Source organism: Otolemur garnettii, unplaced genomic scaffold (genome assembly GCF_000181295.1).
Source record: "Otolemur garnettii isolate 467f Iridium unplaced genomic scaffold, OtoGar3 scaffold00020, whole genome shotgun sequence".
NCBI classification, from domain to species: Eukaryota; Metazoa; Chordata; class Mammalia; order Primates; family Galagidae; genus Otolemur; species Otolemur garnettii.
The window spans coordinates 14,189,431-14,209,398 of NW_003852415.1; the positions used below are offsets into that span (position 1 = coordinate 14,189,431).

At 38.0% G+C, this 19,968-nt stretch overlaps 1 protein-coding gene across 1 annotated transcript; it reads left to right on the forward strand.

Moving 5' to 3' along the window:
* The first annotated feature begins 17,683 nt into the window (after positions 1-17,683).
* GPR65 (G protein-coupled receptor 65) lies at positions 17,684-19,242 on the forward strand. The gene has a single exon (XM_003786963.2). The coding sequence runs from the start codon at positions 18,131-18,133 to the stop codon at positions 19,136-19,138; it is 1,008 nt and encodes a 335-aa protein (XP_003787011.1). The 5' UTR covers positions 17,684-18,130; the 3' UTR covers positions 19,139-19,242.
* Positions 19,243-19,968: the final 726 nt, after the last annotated feature.

The window sequence follows — 19,968 nt, forward strand, 5'->3', positions numbered from 1 at the left end:
AATATACAGGATGTTATCAGTAACTATAGTCATGCTATTATGCTACCCCACACTAAATACTATTCCTTCTGTCACCTGTGTTTTTGTACCCACTAACTATCCCCTCTGTATCCCTTCCCCCTACACTATCCTTCCCAGCCTCTGGTAAGCATCATTCTACTCTCTATCTCCATGAGTTCAGCTCTTTTTAGCTCCTATATATTAGTAACAACATGTGATATTTATCTCTCTCTGCCTGGCTTATCTCATTTAACATGATGTCCTTCAGTTCCATTGATGTTGTTGCAAATAGCATTCTTTGTGTGACTGAATATAGGTATTCTGTGAGGTACTGTGTATATGTACCTCAATCTTTATCCACTTAGGTTGGTTGCATATCGTAGCTATGGTGAATAACCTTTAATAAACATGGGCGAGCAGATACCTCTTTGATATACAAATTTCCTTTCTTTTGGTTACATAGTTAGCAGTGGGATTTCTGGGTCATATTGTAGTTCTATTTTTGGGTTTTTTGAGGAACCTCCACACTGCTCTCAACAGTGGCTGTACTAACTTGTATTCACACCAAGAGTGTAAGTGTATGAGGCTTCCCCTTTCTCCAAATCTTCACAGGTATTACTTATTGCCTTTTTTTTTTCTTGAGACAGCATCTCGGTTGCCTGGGCTAGAATGTCATGAGGGTAGCCTAGCTCCCCACACCTCATATTCTTGGGTTTAATCTATTTTCCTGCCTCAGCCTCCTGAGTAGCTAGGACTACAGGAGTGCACCACCACACCTGGTTAATTTCTTCTATTAACAGATAGGTTGTAGCTCTTGCTCAGGCTGGCCTTGAACTCCTAAGCTCACCCAGCCTCCTCTCACCTCAGCCTCCCATAGTGCTAGTGTTACAGGCCTGAGCCACCCCACCCAGCCAATAAAAGCCATTTTAACTGGATATGATATCTCTTTCTAGTTTTAATTTGCATTTCTCTGATGATTGGCAATTGTCAGCATTTTCTCATATGCCTGTTGGCCTTTGTGTGTCTTCTTTTGTGAAACATATATTCAGAATTTTGCCCATTTTTTATTTTATGGGTGTACAAATGGGTCACTTTTGTAATGCTTGAGTCATGAGTAACTGTCTCATCACCCAAATAGCGTTCTTTGTATCTGTTAGGTGTTTTTCCCCTCCCCTCCACCTCTCCCCTGCATGATTTCTGCAGAGTTTTACTTCCCTCTGTGCACATGTGTGGCCCTCAGTTAGTTCCAGTTTAATAGTGAGTACATCTGGTGCTTGTTGCTCCATTCTTGAGATAATCCACTTAGGATAATGGTCTCCAAATTGTTGCAAAAAACCTAATTTATTCTTTTTATGACTGAGTAGTACTCCAGGGCATACATAGACCGCATTTTGTTAATCCACTCGTGAACTTGGGTTGGCACTTGGCACTTGGGTTGAAACCACATATTTGTAATTATAAATAGTGCTTCAACAAATATTTGAGTGTAGGCATCTTTCTGATAAAATTACTTCTTTTCCTTTGGGTAGATATGCAGTAGTAGAATTAGTGGATTGAATGGTAGGTCTGCTTTTAATGCATCTTACTGTTTTCCATAGAAGTTTTACTAATTTCCAATCTCACCAAAAGTGCATAAGCATTCCTTTTTATCTGCATCATCACCAACATTTCCTGTTTGGGAGCTTCTTAATAAAAAACCATTCTAATAGGGGTGAGATGAAGGTTTCAGTTTGATTTTCCCAGATGACTAATGATGTGGAGTATTTTTTCATGTTTATTGGCCATTTGCTGTCTTTTGAAAAACTTCTTTTCATGTCTTTTGTCCAATTTGTAATGAGGTTATTTGTCTTTTTTCTGGCTGAATTGTTTGAATTCTTTCTAGATCGTAGATATTAGTTCTTTATCAAATGTACAGTTTGTCAATATTTTCTCACATTCTGTAGGTTGTATATTTGCTTTGTTGACTGTTTCCTTAGCAGTCCAAAGCTTTGTAATTTAATTAAGTCCAATTTATTTATTTATTTTTATTGTTGCTATAATTGCCTTGGAGGTCTTAGGCATAACTTTTTTGCCTGGATTAATATCTAGAAGAGTTTTTCCTATATATTCTTACAGAATTTTTATGGATTCATGCCTTACATTAAAGTCTAATCCATCTTAAATTAATTTTTGAGAGTGGTGAGGAATGGAGACATGTGTCATTCTTTTGCATGTGGCTATCCACTTTTCCCAGGACCATTTCTTGAATAGGGCTTCTTTTCCCCAGTGAATGTTGTTGTCAGCTTTGCCAAAGATCTGTTGGCTGTATGTTAGAAGGTTTTATATCTGGGTTCTCTGTTCTGTTCATTGATTGATGTGTCTATTTTTGGACCTATTTTGGTTACTATATTCTTGTAGTATAGATTGGAAGTCTGGTAATATGATGCCTCCAGATTTGATCTTTTTGCCTAAGATCAAATCTTTGGCTATTTGGGCTCTTTTCTACATCCAAACAAAGTGTAGAATTATTTTTTCTAGATTTATGAAATATGATGTTGGTATTTTGGTGGTGATTACATTGAATCAGTAAATTACTTTGGGAAGTATGAACATTTTAACAATGTTGATTCTACCAATTCGTGAGCATAATATGTTTTTCCATTTGCTTGTCATCTGCAATTTCTTTCCTCTGTGTTTTATAGTTCTCTTTGTAGAGCTCTTTCACCTCTGAGGTTAAGTGTATTCCAAGGTATTTTATTTTCTTTATAGCTATTGTGAATGGTATTGAGTCTTTGACTCTCAGTTTATTGGTGTATAGAAATGCTACTAATTTGTGTACCTGGACTTTGTAACCTGAGATGTTGTTAAATTTATTTATCAATTCCAGAGTCTTTTGGTGGAGTCTTTGGGGGTTTTCTACATATAAAAAAAAAACTCATCACCAAAAAGTAGTAACTTGACCTCCTCTTTCTTGACTTTATTTCTTTCTCTTCACTGATGATCTGACTAAGACTTTTCAACACTGTATTGAATTGAAGTGGTGACAGCGGGAACCCTTGTCTGATTCTAGTTCTTAGGAGAATACTTTCATGCTTTCAATTTCTCTCTATTCAGTATGATGTTGGCTATGGGTTTGTCATATATGGTTTCTGTAATTTTGAGATATGTTTCTGCTATGCCTAGTTTGTTGAGGGTTTTTATCATGAAAGCCTGTGGGATTTTGTCAAGTGCTTTTTCTGCATCTATTGAGATGATGTGGCCTTTGTTTTTTGCTTCTGTTTATGTGTTGAATCAAATTTATTGATATACATATATTGAACTATCCTTGCATCCCTGGGAGGAAATCCACTTGGATTTCCCTTCCTTCTCAGTGTTATGGAATACTTTCTGTAGTATAGGTACCAGCTCTCCTTTGCAGATCTGGTAAAATTCAGCTACAAATCAATCTTATCTAGAACTTTTTTTGCTGGTAGTCTTTTTCTTACTGTTTGAATCTTCATGGTCATTATTTGGCAATTCAGGAGTTCAGTTTCTTCCTGATTGAGTTTTGGTAGATTATGTGTTTCCAGGAATTTGTCTAATTCCTCTATATGTTCTAATTTATGTGCATAGAGATATGCATAGTGTTCATGGATGTTTTGTATATCTGTGGTATCAGTTGTAATGTCTCACTTTTTATTGCTGATTGAGTTTATTTTGGTGCTTTCTCTTCTATTCCTTGTTAATGAACCAAGATGTCTGTCAGTTTTGTTTATCTTTTCAAAGAACCAACTTTTTGTTTAATATATCTTTTGTACTTTGTTTTTGGTCTGTTTTCCATTGCATTTAGTTCTGTTCTGACCTTTTTAAATTTTTCTTCTGCTGGATTTGGACTTGGTTTCCTCTTTCTTTCCTAATTCCTTGAGATACGACATTAGGTTGTTTACTTGTGATCTTTCTGTCTTTCTGATGTAGGCATTTAAGGCTAAGAATTTTCCCCTGAAGAATCTTTTTGCTGAGTGTCATGAACTTTTATAGCTTGTGTTCCCTTTATCTTTCAAGGTATCTTTTTATTTCCTTCTTATTTCATTCCTGACCCAGTAATCATTCACTAGCAGGTTGTTTAATTGCCATGACTTTGTGTAGGTTTGAATGTTTCTCTTCTGATTTATTTCTAGTTTTATTCCACTGTGTTCCAAGAAGATACATGGTATGATTTTATTTTTATTAATTTGTTGAGACGTGTTTTTTGGCCCAAGATATGATCAATCTTGGAGAATATCTCATGTGCTTCCTAGAAGAATGTAAATTCAGTAGTTTAGAGTAGAATGGACTATAAATGACTATTAGCTTCATTTGATTTAGAGTGGAGTTTAAGTCCAGTGTTTATTTACTTATTCTCTGCTATTATGATATGTCCAGCTCTGACAGTAAAATCCCTGGCAAATACAATACTGCTATTTATTTCTTTCCTTAGCTCTAATAAGATGTGCTTTATGTATCTGGGAGCTCCTGTGATAGATGCATATATATTTTGAAATATTATTTCTTCTTGTTGAATTTTTCCCTTTACCACTGTATGATGACCTCTTTGTCTTTGCCTACTTTTGTTAATTTAAAGTCAAAGAAGGGCTACACCTGTTCTTTTTTGGTTTCCATTTGCATGGAATATTTTTTTACATTCTTTCATGTTGACTCTGTGTGCATCCTTGTGGTTTAGATGTGTTTCTTGGAGACAGAAGATACTTGGGTTGTGTTTTTTTAATCTATTCAACTAGCCTGTGTCTTTTGAGTGAAGCATTAAGACTGTTAACATTGAGTGGTAGAATTGATATGTAGGATGCTGATCTTTTCACCATGTTGAGTAGTACCTTACTGTTTTGTTTTCCCTCTTGTGCAATTGTTTTATGACTGTTATGAGATTTAGGTTTTGGGGGACAGAGATGATTTTACACTGGCCAGAATATATTATGCTGATTCATGTATAATGCAGTTCTGAAAATTTCCTATAGGGCAGGTCTGGTCATGACATACTTCCTTAATGGTTTCTTGTCTGGAAAAGACTTAATTTCTCCATCAATTGTGAACCTTAGTTTTATGGGATACAGAGTTCTAGGCTCACAATTGTTCTGTTTGAGAAGATTTAAGATTGGACCCAAATCTCTTCTGGGTTATAAAATTTCCACTGAGAATTTCACAGTTAGCCTGATGGGTTTACTCTTGTAGGTTAGTTGTTGCTTTTGTTTTGCTGCTTGTAGAATTTTTTCCTTCATTTTGACTTTGGCCCAATTGATTACCGTGTGTCTTGGAGATGTCTTGTTTGCTATGAATCTTCTCAGTGTTTGATGATTGTTTTGTATCTGGATATCTGAATCTCTGGCAATATCGGGGAAGTTTATTTTAATCATTCCCTCAAATAGGTTGTCCATGCTTTTTGCTCTTTTTTCCTGCTCCCTCAGGGATACCTACAATTTGCATGTTAGTTTGTTTCATATAGTCCCATATCTCTGTCAGGAATTGCTAAGACTTTTTTCATTCTCTTCTTTGATACTTTGAATGACTAGGTTTGCTTGAGAGCCTTGTCTTCAAACTCCAATAGTCTTTCTTCTTTTTGATTTAGTCTGTTGTTGAAGCTTTCTGCTGTGTTTGAAATTCCCTAAATAACTCATTTCTTTAAGGTCTATTGTATCCTTTCTCATATTTTTTGGCTTTTTCCTATAGGGCAGGTCTGGTCATGACATACTTCCTTAATGGTTTCTTGTCTGGAATAGACTTAATTTTTGCTGATTTCCTAAAAAATTTTTTGGCTTCTTTTTGTTGGTTTTTAACTCTCTCTTCAATTCAATTTATCTTTTTTACCATCCATATTTTGAATTCCATTTCTGGCATTTGAGAGTTTTCCTATGGGTGGAGTCCTATAATGAGGCTCCATTATGATCCCATATGTATGTCAAATTATTTTGTTTTTCATGTTGCCAGGTTTTTTTTTTGTTTGTTTGTTTGTTTTTGCTGGTTTCTTTTCATCTGGCTCCTCTTCTCTCAGCTCTGGGTTAAAAAGATTGCAGGGCACTTGTTCTTCTTTGCTAGGAACTCTCCTGTTTAGGTAGGGGAAGAGGAGGTGGTTATATGGTGCCTTGTGGCCCTACTCTGGAATGTTGATCCATCAGGGGAGTGCTTGGGTGCCCTGAGAGCCTGTATAATAGCTGTTTTGTTTTGACTTGTCGACCTGTGATTGCCTCAGTTTCAGCCAGTGCTGGATATCTTCATGTAGGGTGGAGGGTTTTTTCCCAGCTTGTTGGAAGTTCGAGTTAGGGAATGGACATGACATTCTCCGCAGCAACTACTGTTGTGGGGGATTGTTCTACCATAGTCACCAAGTGGGGGGGGTGATAATGACATTTGGGTGAGTCTACTTGGGCAGTTGTTGTGGATGGCTGGCTTGTGGGCATTTACACAAAGCAAGTTCAGGAGTAATGGCTGTTCAAGTCTGGGGCATCCCAGGTGACCCACTGGACCTCAAAGAGTTCCCACCAGATCAGTTGCAGAGGTGTGGTTTGGTGTGCCCTGGCCCAACTCTGGAATCTCAGAAGTGGTATTGCAGGCTCCACAGGGCTCTGGAGCTACAGAGTCAGAGCCTTGGGCTTGGGAACAGTAAGAGCTTCAGAGCTGGATCTGCAGATAATGTGGGCAGTGCTACACAGATCGGGGGGCTCTTCTGCAGTGTGGAGACTGCTGATGCCAGTCACATAGGCAGATGCTTGTCTTAGCAGCCTACGGACTGCAGAGGCCAACTGGAGCTACTGGTCAGCCGAGATTCTCCTCCTCCCTGCACTGCCTAGTTCCCGCTGAGGTAGTCACCCAAGGTTTCCCTGGTGGTGCCTCTGGCATCTGAGGCTCCTCCTCTGCTCAGACCCAAACAGTGGGTCAGGAGGGGGTTCCCAGTCATAGGACGCAACATGGACAACCTGTGCTCTGTCTGCTCTTTCTCTGGCCTGGCAGGGTTGATGCAAAGGCTACTACTGGAAATCTGAGTCCTAAGCAGACCTGGTTCTGCACATCAGAGCGATCAGGATAACATTAGCTACAGAAACTCAGGATCAGCATCCTTCAGACTTCTGCTGCATCTGCTCTTGTGCATTGTTTCTGCACAGACTTTGAGCAGCTTCCCCATTAGCTCAGGAGTCTTCAGTGGAGGAGAGAGACCCCTTACAGTTCAAGCTGGATGCAACTTTTATTCCTCACCTATAAGGAAGCACCCCCATAGCCTGCTTCTGTTTTTCTGTCTTTCCCCCTCCCCAGCAATCTGAATTGCACTAGGACCTCCAGCTTAATCTCTGAGATAGTGGGTAGTGCTTGTGGGTAAGAATTGGCCAGGCCCTGTTTAATTGAGTCAGTACATGCTGAAATGGGCTATATAGATCATTCTCCTCTCAGTAGTTGCCACTTATAGGAAAGAAGCAACCGTAGTATTGTTCACTGGTGACCTGTAATCTGCTCTAGTCTCTCAAGAAAAGCACTTCAATACCCCAGGAAGAAGAAAGGACCCTGGACCTCCAAGGGGATTGCTTGTTCACTGCAGAGGTGGGAGGAGGGGTAAGGCTGGGCAGGGCTAGGTTGGAAGAGGCTGTCTTCAGGCTCCTCAGAGGTAGGTCACAGAACTATCTCAGCAGGTATCAAAGATGACTCCCAGGCTGCTGGGGAAAGCCTCTGGGAAGGGAACTCACCAAACTGGAAAGTCTGCTCATGGGGAAAAGGCCATCTATAATTCACTGACTAGCTATCAGGAATGAGTTTTGCTTTTCTCCCTCCTTCCTGGTCCTATGAGTCTCATTCTAGAATTTGGTTGCAAACAGGTACTCACTGAGATCACCAGCAAAGGAACCTCACATTGGGAATTTCTCTCCCAAGGGACCTGCCCCAATCTGAAAGCATAGCTATCCTAGGGAGAGATGGGTGCTCCACCAGTTCTCTGTTGCTCTGACCCACACTACACTCTACTGTCAGTTCTGCCCACATGGCTCCCTTGCCTCTTGAGTTTAGTACTCAGATTTCCCCTCTGTGCCCCTAGGCAACCCGATCAAGTCCTCTGGGTAAAGCATCCAGCCTACATGCCTAACCCACCAGCAGACATCTCTGGATAGTGCTAGAGGGCAGGGAATAGCCAGACCTAGCATCCCTAGGTCCACTTGAAGTCCTCAAGGAGAAGTGTGGAAAACTCTCTGTGAAAAACTCAGCCTGGTGGGCATACCAGCAAAAGGAAAGCAGCTACTCTTGAAAATCTTAGCTCAAGTGACCTTCTTACAGGGAAGAAGAAAGTTTGAATGGAGAAGAGCCAACATTCTGGCTCTTCTGGTTCCTCTCTCTGGAAGGAAGCCCACACAGAATATCTAAGCTCTGGGATCACACAAATCCTCTGGGTATGCTTATTTCATAGGTAATAAAATAAGTGACATACACATTAACTGTAGCATAACTTTGAGTTTACTGTTCTTCCCATAACTAAGACAATTCTGGGAAAATGGATTATTCCATTTGTCTTGGTCTCAAGTTTTTCTTCTTTGTCATCATCTTCTCTTTTTCTTTTACTGGGTTTTGTTGTTGTTGTCTACAGTCATCCAAACTCATGTCTAATGTGACTGAGTCCTCATGGTAAGAGTCTGCTATGAGGCAAAATTCTGCCTCCTTCAGAAGCAAAGGAGCAAGATTCTCCCTCTCCCTGTTCCCAGCAGGACAGGATCTAACCGTGAATGACCAGTCTCCCTCTACCACTTCCTTGAACCCATTACTTTGGCCTTAAAAAAGTAACAACTTCACCCTACATACAATGGAGGCACAGGGTCACTCTCCTCCCCAGGTCACATAACTCATCTGGGGCGTTTATCTCCCATCTCTGCCTCAGGGCTTGCTGAGACAGAGGCACAGCAGCCAGCACGCAGCTGCTGACCACATCTAAGCTCTCATTGCTTCTTCTCTCACAACACTAAGCCTCACCACCACCAAGTAAGAAAATCTTTTTTTGCTCTTAAGGCTGGAAGCTTTACTTTATCTGGGTAGTTATTCTCCTAAGCATATTGTCTACAATCTTTTGAAACTTAAAAACCTACATTTGTCTTCTTTTTTGCCCTGCTTTCTGCTAGGAATCTGTTCTCTTGAGGCAATAAATGCAAAATCTTTGTTAACTGAGTGTGAAAGGGTAGGGCTAGAAGTGTGGCTGGGAAAATACAGCAGTATTTTAAGCTCTGGGCCTGCCACTTTCAGTTGCCACTTTGACTGGTGAAATCACACCAGACAGACAATGTGGCCTCACAAAGGTCCCTGCATCAGCAGAGTAGGCTCTTGCGCTGTCTGCCCCATGGAGAAGTTGGAACCAGGCAGATTCACATTCTCTTCCCCTTTTCCTCATGGGTAGCCCAAGTGGTGCCCCACCTCTAGCCAGTTTGTAACCACAGAAAACCTTTAAGGGCTTAGCCAGAAATGCCAACCCCCTAAAGGCAGTGCTCTGAATGACTGTCTTCACTCTATGTTCTTAAAATGTCGCAGTAATTCAATGCTCTGAAACTACCAAGCGTTTGTCAGTTAGCCCTGTGGTTGAAAATATGGTATTGTCACATTTTCAGTACTAAATAAGAAGCAAATTTCTAGAAGCTATTACACTTCTTATTTTATAGAGTTGGCAGGGTTTTAGCTCAAGCCATCTCGTTTTTTCTCCTGTTTAATTAGGAGAAGTGAATGTTTGGTTGGATTTTGGAAGAGCAAAATATGTAGATATATTTGATATGGATATGAAAGTATCCCTTCCCTAAAAGCAGAAGTATGGTCTATTTAGGTAAAATAAGAGATTGTGAGAGTTATGAAATGCCCATATATAGAAACCACAGATAAATGGATAGGAAAAAACAAGCAAAAGTGAGAATTTGGAATTAGAGTCACAAGTAAGCTGAAATCATTATTTTTGTAAAAGGTTAAGACTAGAGTCACAAGTAAGCTGAAATCATTATTTTTGTAAAAGGTTAAGACTATTACTAATTTTCCACTGTGTAAATTTTTTTATTTCGGTAACAATATAAAATATTCTGAATTTTTGAGTTACTGTTACAAACTCGCATGTACTTATAAATGTAGAGTATTATAATACTCAGTGAAAGACCCACAAAGGAAGTGTTGAAAACTTTTACATCTCTGATACATCCTGGTTAATTTCAAGATAAAAAGTCTGGGTAATATCTCAAGATCATCCTTTTTCATCTCTCAGTAGAAAAGTAATTCACTACCAAATAACCTTTAATGTCCTTTTAAAAATAGAGACTCTGATTAAACTCTTTAAAATTAAGTTAAATTTTTTCCATCCCAACTTAATTCTGTCCTTATAAGGAAATATTTTCCCTCTCATCTCTAATAAAAGTTTATGAGGCCAAGTTCCAAAAGTGATGTCTCTGACTTTCTTATATCTCAAAAGGAAGTTCTAGAACCTAATTTCGCTTCATATTAGACTTCTTACAAATTTAGCACAAACTTTAATTTGCTAAGGTGCCATGTGAGTTTTTATAATAATAACCTAAGTCTTTCTCATTAAATTTTCAAGTTTCATAAAATTATTTGCCTAAGCCAGTTAATTTAACAAGTTTTAGCAATCTGTTTTCTAGCCCAAGAGGATAATGAGAAGAGAACATGGTTCCATAATCAAATACTATATATCAAATACTGTTAGTTTCTCAAAAGAAAAAGTCTTTACCAAGTTGGCTACCTTAGCACCCCCGTATCCCCCCCATTCCCATCATTGCCATTAAATAGCAAAATACCCACCATCAAACATCCAACCCCTATTTTTCCTCTTGCTCTTCTTGATTAACCTGAATTGATCCTCTCTTATCTCAGACTTTCAGACCAATGGTCCTACCTCATCTGTATCTGTCTCGGAGTATTCATCCATTTTGCCATTATATTATGGTTACTGTTGAATATGCCTTTACTAGGCATCCTTTACTAGGCAATATGGTCCAACTGACTGATGTATAGTCAGTTCCTGTGCTTCTCCTGGCCCTAAAAATATGAGTGATGGATGAATAGATAAGTAAATGGAATACCTAGTACACATTCTATTAAGTCAAGCACACGAAATACCAGTATGAATCTATAATTAAGATGCAACAAGACAGCTGAGTTCTGAAGATTACACTACAGTAAATGATAAATAAAAACATCTTTTATAGTCCTTAAGAGACTTCCTTTGTTCAAACCCAGATAAAGCACCTCCTTCTCGTTAAGATGCCTCTTCCTCATTGATTTATGGTGAAATATGAGTGCAATTTCCTGTCCCCTCACCAGTGCTGGTTTCTCCTTTTGGTGCACGCAGATTTTTCCGGCTCTTCAGTTGACAAAAGCATCACCTCGAGAAACGCAGGTAAGCATAAGATTAGAAAATAAGATTTTTATGTAGATAAACTTAAATATTTGATTGTCAGTGACGTCTGCGATATTTTGTGTGGCTTAAGCTGAATAAGCGTGGGAAGCAGTCAAGAGAGAAATGAAGAAGAGACAAAATTTAAATTTAGAACCAGCTGGGTAAAACTGTAGATGTACAAAAGGAGGATTTTTGTGCTCTCTTTTCAGGAAATAGTGTATTAGAAAACTGCTTTAGGTATTTAACAGAAACCGAACAGCTCCTGGTGGCAGAACTATCTGGCACCATTTCCTCATCAGTACCACAGCCTGGCAATACTTTTTAGACCGATCAGAAATAATGCGAGGTTAGAAAATGGTATTTACATATTAATAACTATTGATTGGTAATTATTAGCCAGTAAGTGACTAGCATAGTGCCTGAAATATAGCAGGAGTCTTAAATAATTCTTAAACTGATAGATGAAAGCAAGCATTTCCTATAACACTATTAAAAAACATTTTACTTTTGATCCCTGTCCTCAATGATTTTTACTATTTTCAGAGCTGGTTAGGAACAGATATAATCTGACATACACCTGGTAAAAATTAAAAACTCACCCAAATCTCTCAGTGCTGATTCTATAAGCAATCTTCTGAAAATTTGGTTATGATTTGATGTGATTTTCCCAAATAATATATGAAAAGATGTATGAAGACTATAACAAGAATTATATACAGTATTCTATTAAAATCACAGCTCCACACAAATTAGATTAACAACTATTAATTTTACTGTGTCACTTTACAAATTAGGCTAAGTGCCTGTGGCTTCTCTGCTATGCTCTGTCTAGCTAGATGGCCGAAGAGATCTCCTATCAGGAAACATAGGGGATGACACAATAGATGGTGGCAGATTACTGATGTTATCATTAAAATGGTATTGTTAGTACCGTACAAGGAACATTTACCATGTGGTAGGTAATTTACTTAATGCATCATTTCATTTAACCCTCACAATAACCCTGTGAAGTGAGTGCTAACTTACATGCATGAAAACTGGCGCATACAGAGGTGAAGAAACACAGATAGTCCCAGATCGCCTGACTGCCGTTGAGAGGCTTTTGATCTGCCTCCAGAGCCCACACTCCTAACCACCAGCCTATACTGCCTCTGCTGAACCATGGAGAAGAGGCCCACTGTCTGCTTCATTAAACCATTCTGTCTTGTGGTTGCTTAAGTAAAGGTAGGAAACACTTTTACAGTTAGAGAATTTCAATCTGTTGAGAACTTTATAAACCTTCCTAAATTCATTTTTCCCATTTTATCTATCTCATTGCTTTTTTTTTTTTTTTTTTTTTTTTTGGCCAGGGCTGGGTTTGAACCCACTACCTCTTGCATATGGGGCCAGCGCCCTACCCTTTTGAGCCACAGGCGCCACCCTCATTGCTTTTTTTTTTTTAATAATATACTTGTTGGGCAACATGGACAAAGAAGGAAGAGGTACCCACTGGCTATTAACCAGTTGTCTCAATCCTAGTCCCAAAGGATTGAGGGGGGGATTCAATTGCTCTCCCCCAGCCACATGAGCCTAGTAGTGGAGCTCATGTTAGGCGCTCATCAGAGCCCCATCTTCAGGAGTTTACTTAATCCTTCCCGCATCTCAGACTTTATTCTGGTGTAATTTTCCTTCTTCATGTACATCTTTTAGACGTTTCTTTAGTAAGTATTGGGGGTATATTCTTGATCGCTGTTTATCTGAAAACATTCTAATTTTTTTAATTTCAGAACATTATGGGAGTACATTTTGATGATATGCATTGCTTTTGTGCAGGTTGAGTCAAAGTTATAAGTGTGCCCATCACCCAGATAGTGTGTATTGTACCCATTAGATGTGAATTTACCTGGCCCTTCTTCCCCTCTCCCTCCTGCTTGCTTTCTCTTGACTTTTATTACCGTATGTGTACATGGGTGTTGATTAATTAGTTCCAATTTAGTATTGAGTACATATGGTGTTTGCTTTTACATTGTTGAGATATTTCATTCAGAAGAATGATCTCCAGTCCCATCCAAATTGTTAAAAAGGCAATTAGTTCACCATCTTTATGGCTGTGTAGTATTTCATGGTATACATATGCCACCTTTTATTAATCTGAGTTGATATGACTTGAGTTGATATGACATTTTTGTGAATTGTGCTAAAGTAAGCATTTGAGTGCACGTGTCTTTTGATAAAATTACTCTTTTTTTCCTTTGGGTAAATACCCAACAGTGGGATTACTGAATCAAATGGTCCATGACTTCCCACAGAGGTTGTACTAGTTTGTGGTCCCTCCAGCAGTGTATCAGTGTCCTTTTCTTTCCACATCCGTGCCCCTATCTGTTGTTTGGGGACTTTTTGAGAAATGCTATTCTCACTAGAGTTAGGTGATAGCTCATTGTGGTTTTGATTGGCATTTCCCTGGTGGTTAGAGATGTTGAGCATTTTTTCATACATTTATTGGTCATTGGTCTTCTTTTGAAAGCTTCTGTTCACATCTTTTGCCCACATTCTAATGGGGTTGTTTGGTTGTATGTTGTCTGTTCACACTGTTGATTCTTTCCTTGGCTGAGCGGAAGCTTTTTTAATTTAATCAAGTCTCATTAGCTAAAGTCCTAGTTTTTGCTCTAGTCCTTAACAGTTCTGTTAGGTATACAATTATAGGATGGCATATATTTTCTTAGCATTTTAAAAGTATTAACCCCAGTTACTTGGTTTCTGTTATTGTTGTTGAGAAGTGCTTTGGCAGTCTGAATTCCATTTTTTGTGGGACTCTGTCTCTTCTCTCTGCCTCTTTTTCTTAAGTCTTTGGTGTTCAGCAGTTTTATTGCATTCTCAATATAGATTTCCACTTTTATTTGTCTTTAATTCTAATTGGGATTTGCTAGCCTTCATAAATATGAAAATTCCATGTTCTTCATCAGGTCAAGATGCTCTCAGCCATTATCTTTGTGGCTATTGCCTCTTCCCTATTCTTCTATCTTTATGGAACTCTAATTTTATATATGCTGACCTTTTCACTTTATTCGCCATGTCTCTTTGATATTTTCCCATCTCTTTAACTCTCTAATAATGTCGTATTATTTCTTAAGCTCGATCTTACAGTATACTTAGTCTCTCTTCAGCTGGACCAAATCAGTTGGTTAATCCTTGTGTTGACTTATTTACGTTATTACAGAGCTGGGTGCAGTGGCACGCTCCTGTAATTCTAGCACTGTGGGAGGCTGAGTCAAGTGGATCCCTTGGGCTCAGGAGTTTGAGACCAGCCTGAGCAACAGTGAGACCTCATCTCAAAAAATAACTGGGCATTGTGGTGGGCGCCTATAGTCCCAGCTACTCGGGAGGCTGAGGCAGGAGTATCTCTTGAGCCCAAAAGACTGAGGTTGCTGTGAGCTATGATGCCACCACGGCACAGAGAGCCTGGGCCACAGAGTGGGATTCTGTCTCATAAATAAAGAAATAAAGTTTTTATTTCTAGAACATCTATTTCAAGCTTTAAAAAATATATTTGACCATTTTTTATAGTCTCTTGCTCCTTATTCATGTGTTTAACTTCTTTTCTATTTCTTTAAACATACTAAGCACATTTGTTTTGTGTTATGTATACACTAATTTTATCTGTAAAGCTTTTACATAACTGATTCTCCTCTTTCTTCTACTCAATCTCACTCATAAAGGCTTATTATTTGTCTGTGTGTGTCTGGGTGTGCATGGGGAGGGGGCAGTGTTAGTTAGGTTGTATTTGTTAGAACTTATCTGAGAGATATTTTGAAGCCTGAGTTGAGGGAACCTTCCTCCAGGGAATATTTGTTTTAAGTTCTTTCAGATGCCCAGAATTTATTTTTTAAATATAGTAAGACTTTGTTTTCGGTAAATTTATTTCCACATCTATTTGAATTATTTATTTTTTTGTTTTTCTGAATTACTTTTTGCATTCATATGAGGATAGAAGTAAAATTATATCATTTCTTCAGAAGGTGTACATGCCACATCTTCAGGTAAAAGAAATCTTTGTCAGGAAGCTTTACATCCCATCTCACACAGCATTTTGATTTCACTTTTTAAGTTTTTAGTTGCAAAATATATATATATATGCAGAAAAATGCACATATCCTAAGTGTACAGATGGCTAAATTTTTACAAACCTACCATACTATGGAAAACAACACCCATATCCAGAAACAGAACATTACCAAGGTTTGTCAGAGTTTTATCAAAGTTTCCTTCATGCCCTATTCCAGCGTTATATGGCCCTTACCCAAAGGTAAACACTTCCCAGCCTCCTAAAAGCACAGGTTAACTTTGCCTGGTTTTTATCTTTGTGCCTGTCTTTTTCTATCACTCAATATTAAATTTCTAAGCTTCTACCATGTGGTTGAATATAACAATAATTTGCTCATTTTCACTGATACATAGATTTTAACAGTGTTGTTGTATTACAATTTAATTATTTTTACCACCAAGGGGCATTCTGGTTAGGAATAATACAAATGGTGACACTGTGATCATTCCATTAATAATTCTAGTATATACCTTTCTGTTAACATAGCTATGTATTTATGTTGATCATATACCCAGAAGTAGAATTGCTGAATTATGTAGCATATATAACTGCCAAACAGCTTTCCGGCCAACAGCATATAGGAGTCCAAGTTCTACATCCCCACCAACACTTGATTATTTTGTCTTTTTTCCATTTCATTTATTCCGGTGGGTGGGTAATGGATATCATTGTAATTTTAGTTTGAATTTCCCAGATAATTAAGGAAATTGAACATGTAGATTGGCCTCAAGTTTGTGAGATCAAACTAATAATGTAGACTCAGTCTCAACTTCCATGAGAGGACCGGCCAGAGTCCGTGAGTACTCAGGGAAAGATTTTTTTATTATACCTCCACACAAAAATCAAGCTGAAGCAGAGAATTCACCATCTTTTCTCTGCTATCTGCAAATGGCCACAGAGGTTGTTATTTTGTTTGTTTTCTAGTTTGCCTTTTCCCTGAGGGCGGAGGTTCCTGAAACCCACCATCTTTGGAGTGGTCAAGGACCCCTCTCTGCCTGCATGGGCCCAAAGCTGGTCCCTAATTCCTCCAGCCTAGGGACTCTAGTTGATTCCTCCTCGCCCATATGTGCTTCCAGAATACCCAGAGCTTTAGTGCTTAGTCAGTTTCCTGAGGTCAGCTCCCACCTCTTTTTGCCCATTACACATTTTTTTCCACTTGGGAAGCTTCCTGTTTATTTGAAAGGCTGTTTTTCACATTTTAATCATAGTTTTAGGAGTGATAAAAGTAGATGATTTCAGGATTTTTTTAGTTCACCATTTTGTTTCAGGACTGAGATATAATATACAGTCTGGATATGGCTTATTCTGCTAGCAGAACCCTCATGCCTTGTGATGGGAGGTCTCTTTGTGCCTAGCACAGTTGGAAGGCATGGTTCTGATGGTCTGTGAGGTGTTCCCACAAAGCTCTCTGGGAAGGTATCCATCAGGTAAATCATCCAAGAGGCCTCACTAGCAAAGGAATGTAGACAAAAGTCTTCTTCTACTCCTGGATGGAGACGAGGATGAATCCTCTATGCCTATGTGAGTCTATGACTTCATAGCTTCAGAAAGAAGCTAACCTGGTAAAATAATCAGCTATAAGGGTGAGAACTGGTGATCCCAAGATTTTACCCACAATTGAGAACATTCTGTCCTCTCATTTAGAAACTGTTAGAAAGATAAAATCAGCCCACAAAGGAAGCAAAAGAGTAAACAGAAAGAGGTAAGGTTGTCTAATTATACATTAAGGTTCAACAAGTCATATTTTTAAATTCTATAATGTTATTGTATTTCTTATGATATTTCTTTGAATAATAAGGTTATTTTGAAAATGCCCCTTATACCTAGATGGTATATGTAATTAAAATTTTGAAAATCATGTAACTATACAGTTTATCACACACTCAACTGCATTTTTACTTTTCCCAAACAAATAATTGAATTTTCTATCTGTAGTTGCTAAAATGGCTCTTCAACTTTAGTTTTGCATTCTTAGGTCATGTCCAGTGATAAATATAATTCCCTGTAGTATAATTCCCTGTAATTCTTATTTGAAATAAGTAAAACATCTCAGCTTTATTTCATTTATTAAAATCAATTATATTTTGTTTTCAATACCTTCATTAAGATTTAATGCATTTGCAATATCATCGGTAAATGAAATAAAAAGAAATTGTCTCAAAATCATAATCATACTGATGCCATGTGTATTTTAAACATCTAAACTATACTTGTTTGTCTTTCATTACAGAAACAAAGGCATTTTAAAAAGAGATTTCAATCTCGGTGGAAAAAAAAGCCTTATATATTCATGTTTGCACCAATCTCCTGTGAAATTTATGAAGAAAACCCAATTGAGGACAACACTCCGTGGAAGCTAGCAGATACAGCAGGTGGTCTTTGAGGACTCTTTGTTAGCATCCTGTGATAATGAGTACATGGACTTCTGTTCATTCATCAAATTGCATCGACCACTTTAGCTGCCAAGAGCCTGGATCTGACTTCCAACCATTAACATCTATGTGAATATTGATCTACCTCCACCTTTTAAAAGCATTGACGAATGAATCAGAATTTTGTCAAACAAAGAAAAGTAAAAAAAAAAATTCTTACTAAATAAAATTTGATATATTGAAAACTACAATGAGGCAAGACTGACTTTTCTATTTACCTTCCAAGAACTAATGTAATTGCCACCTTAAAAAGAAAAAATGAACAGCACATGTATTCACGAACAGCACGACCTGGATCACTATTTATTTCCAATTGTGTACATCTTTGTGATTATAGTCAGCGTTCCAGCTAATATTGGATCTCTATGTGTGTCTTTTCTGCAAGCAAAGAAAGATAGTGAATTAGGGATTTACCTCTTCAGTTTATCACTATCAGATTTGCTATATGCATTAACTCTCCCCATATGGGTCCATTATACTTGGAACAAAGACAACTGGATTTTCTCTCACACCTTGTGCAAAGGGAGTACATTCGTCATGTACATAAACTTCTACAGCAGCACAGCATTTCTCACCTGCATTGCTGTTGACCGATATCTGGCAGTTGTCTACCCTTTGAAGTTTTTTTTCCTAAGGACAAGAAGATTTGCATTCATGGTCAGCGTATGCATCTGGGTATTGGAAACCATCTTCAATGCTATCCTTTTGTGGAAAGATGAAACAATTGTTGAAAATTGTGATGGCCAACAGTTTATTCTGTGCTATGACAAATACCCTTTGGAGAAATGGCAAATCAACCTCAACTTGTTTAGGACATGTACAGGCTATGCAATCCCTTTGGTCACCATAATGACTTGCAACCAGAAAGTCTACCAAGCTGTGCGGCATAATAAAGCCACAGAAAATGATGAGAAAAAAAGAATTATAAAACTACTGCTCAGCATCACACTGACTTTTGTCTTATGCTTCACCCCCTTTCACGTGACGCTGCTGATTCGCTGCATTTTAGAGGGCGGTATGCATTTTAATAGCCACAGCAAGTCTGGGAAGAGGACTTACACAATTTATAGAATCACAGTCGCATTAACAAGTTTAAATTGTGTTGCTGACCCAATTCTGTACTGTTTTGTAACCGAAACAGGAAGATATGATATGTGGAATATATTAAAATTCTGCATTGGGAAGCGTAATACGTCACAAAGACAAAGAAAACACCTACTTTCTACATCTACAAAAGATACTGTGGAATTAGAGGTCCTGGAATAGAACCAAGGGTATTTTGGGGGGAAGGTGGAGAGAGGAAAAATTAAAGTCACAGTATTAAATCATCTTGATGATACAATTATATTTTGAAAAGCAAATCTAGAACTAAGGGCTCACAGAGATTTTTTTTTATCCTATCCAATAGAAATATTTTTAAAGTGGATTGTATAGCTCACCCCTTGAATTTTATTAAATGAGGTATATTAAACAAAATTAAATATTTTTCTCATGACTCAGGGTCATCATTATTAATGGCAATTTTTTTTTTTTTTTTGGTATCTGTGCTATCATCCCTCAGAGGTCAGTGAGGTGGACAGGACTTTGTATCTGGGCTTGATGATTTTTCTCCCCTCCTTCGTATTTTAGGCTTTTGGCCATTAGTTCTCTCAATGCTAGGTCGCTATTTTCAACAACCTCAACTTCTAAATACTTCTCTAGTCTTTTCAGTTATTAATGATTATTTATTGAACCCATCTCAAATACTCAGTTTGTGTTAACTACTGAGGCTCCAAAAGAAATAGTCTCGTGAAGCCTCATGAAGTTTACATCAATTCAGAAACCTAGTCACTGAGCTTGAAATGCTTCCATATTAAAAAAAAAAAAAGTCTCCCAGTTTTGTTTTGATTTTTTTTTTTAGAATTTGCACAGAGTGCAACACTGAAATTATCATAAGTTCAGCATCTAGACAAATAGTAGTTTCATTAAGTTTTACAGTCAGAGGCTACTTTTTGATTTAGAATATTTACAGAATCTTGTACATTTAGACTAAATATCCTTTTATATTCTTTGGAATCCTCACTGTGGAAATTATGCTTTCAGTAGTTTCAGGTAGA

What these genes read in the sequence shown, in the direction of transcription:
- GPR65 (XM_003786963.2), top strand. Translation starts at nt 18,131, where the DNA reads ATGAACAGCACATGTATTCACGAACAGCACGACCTGGATCACTATTTA.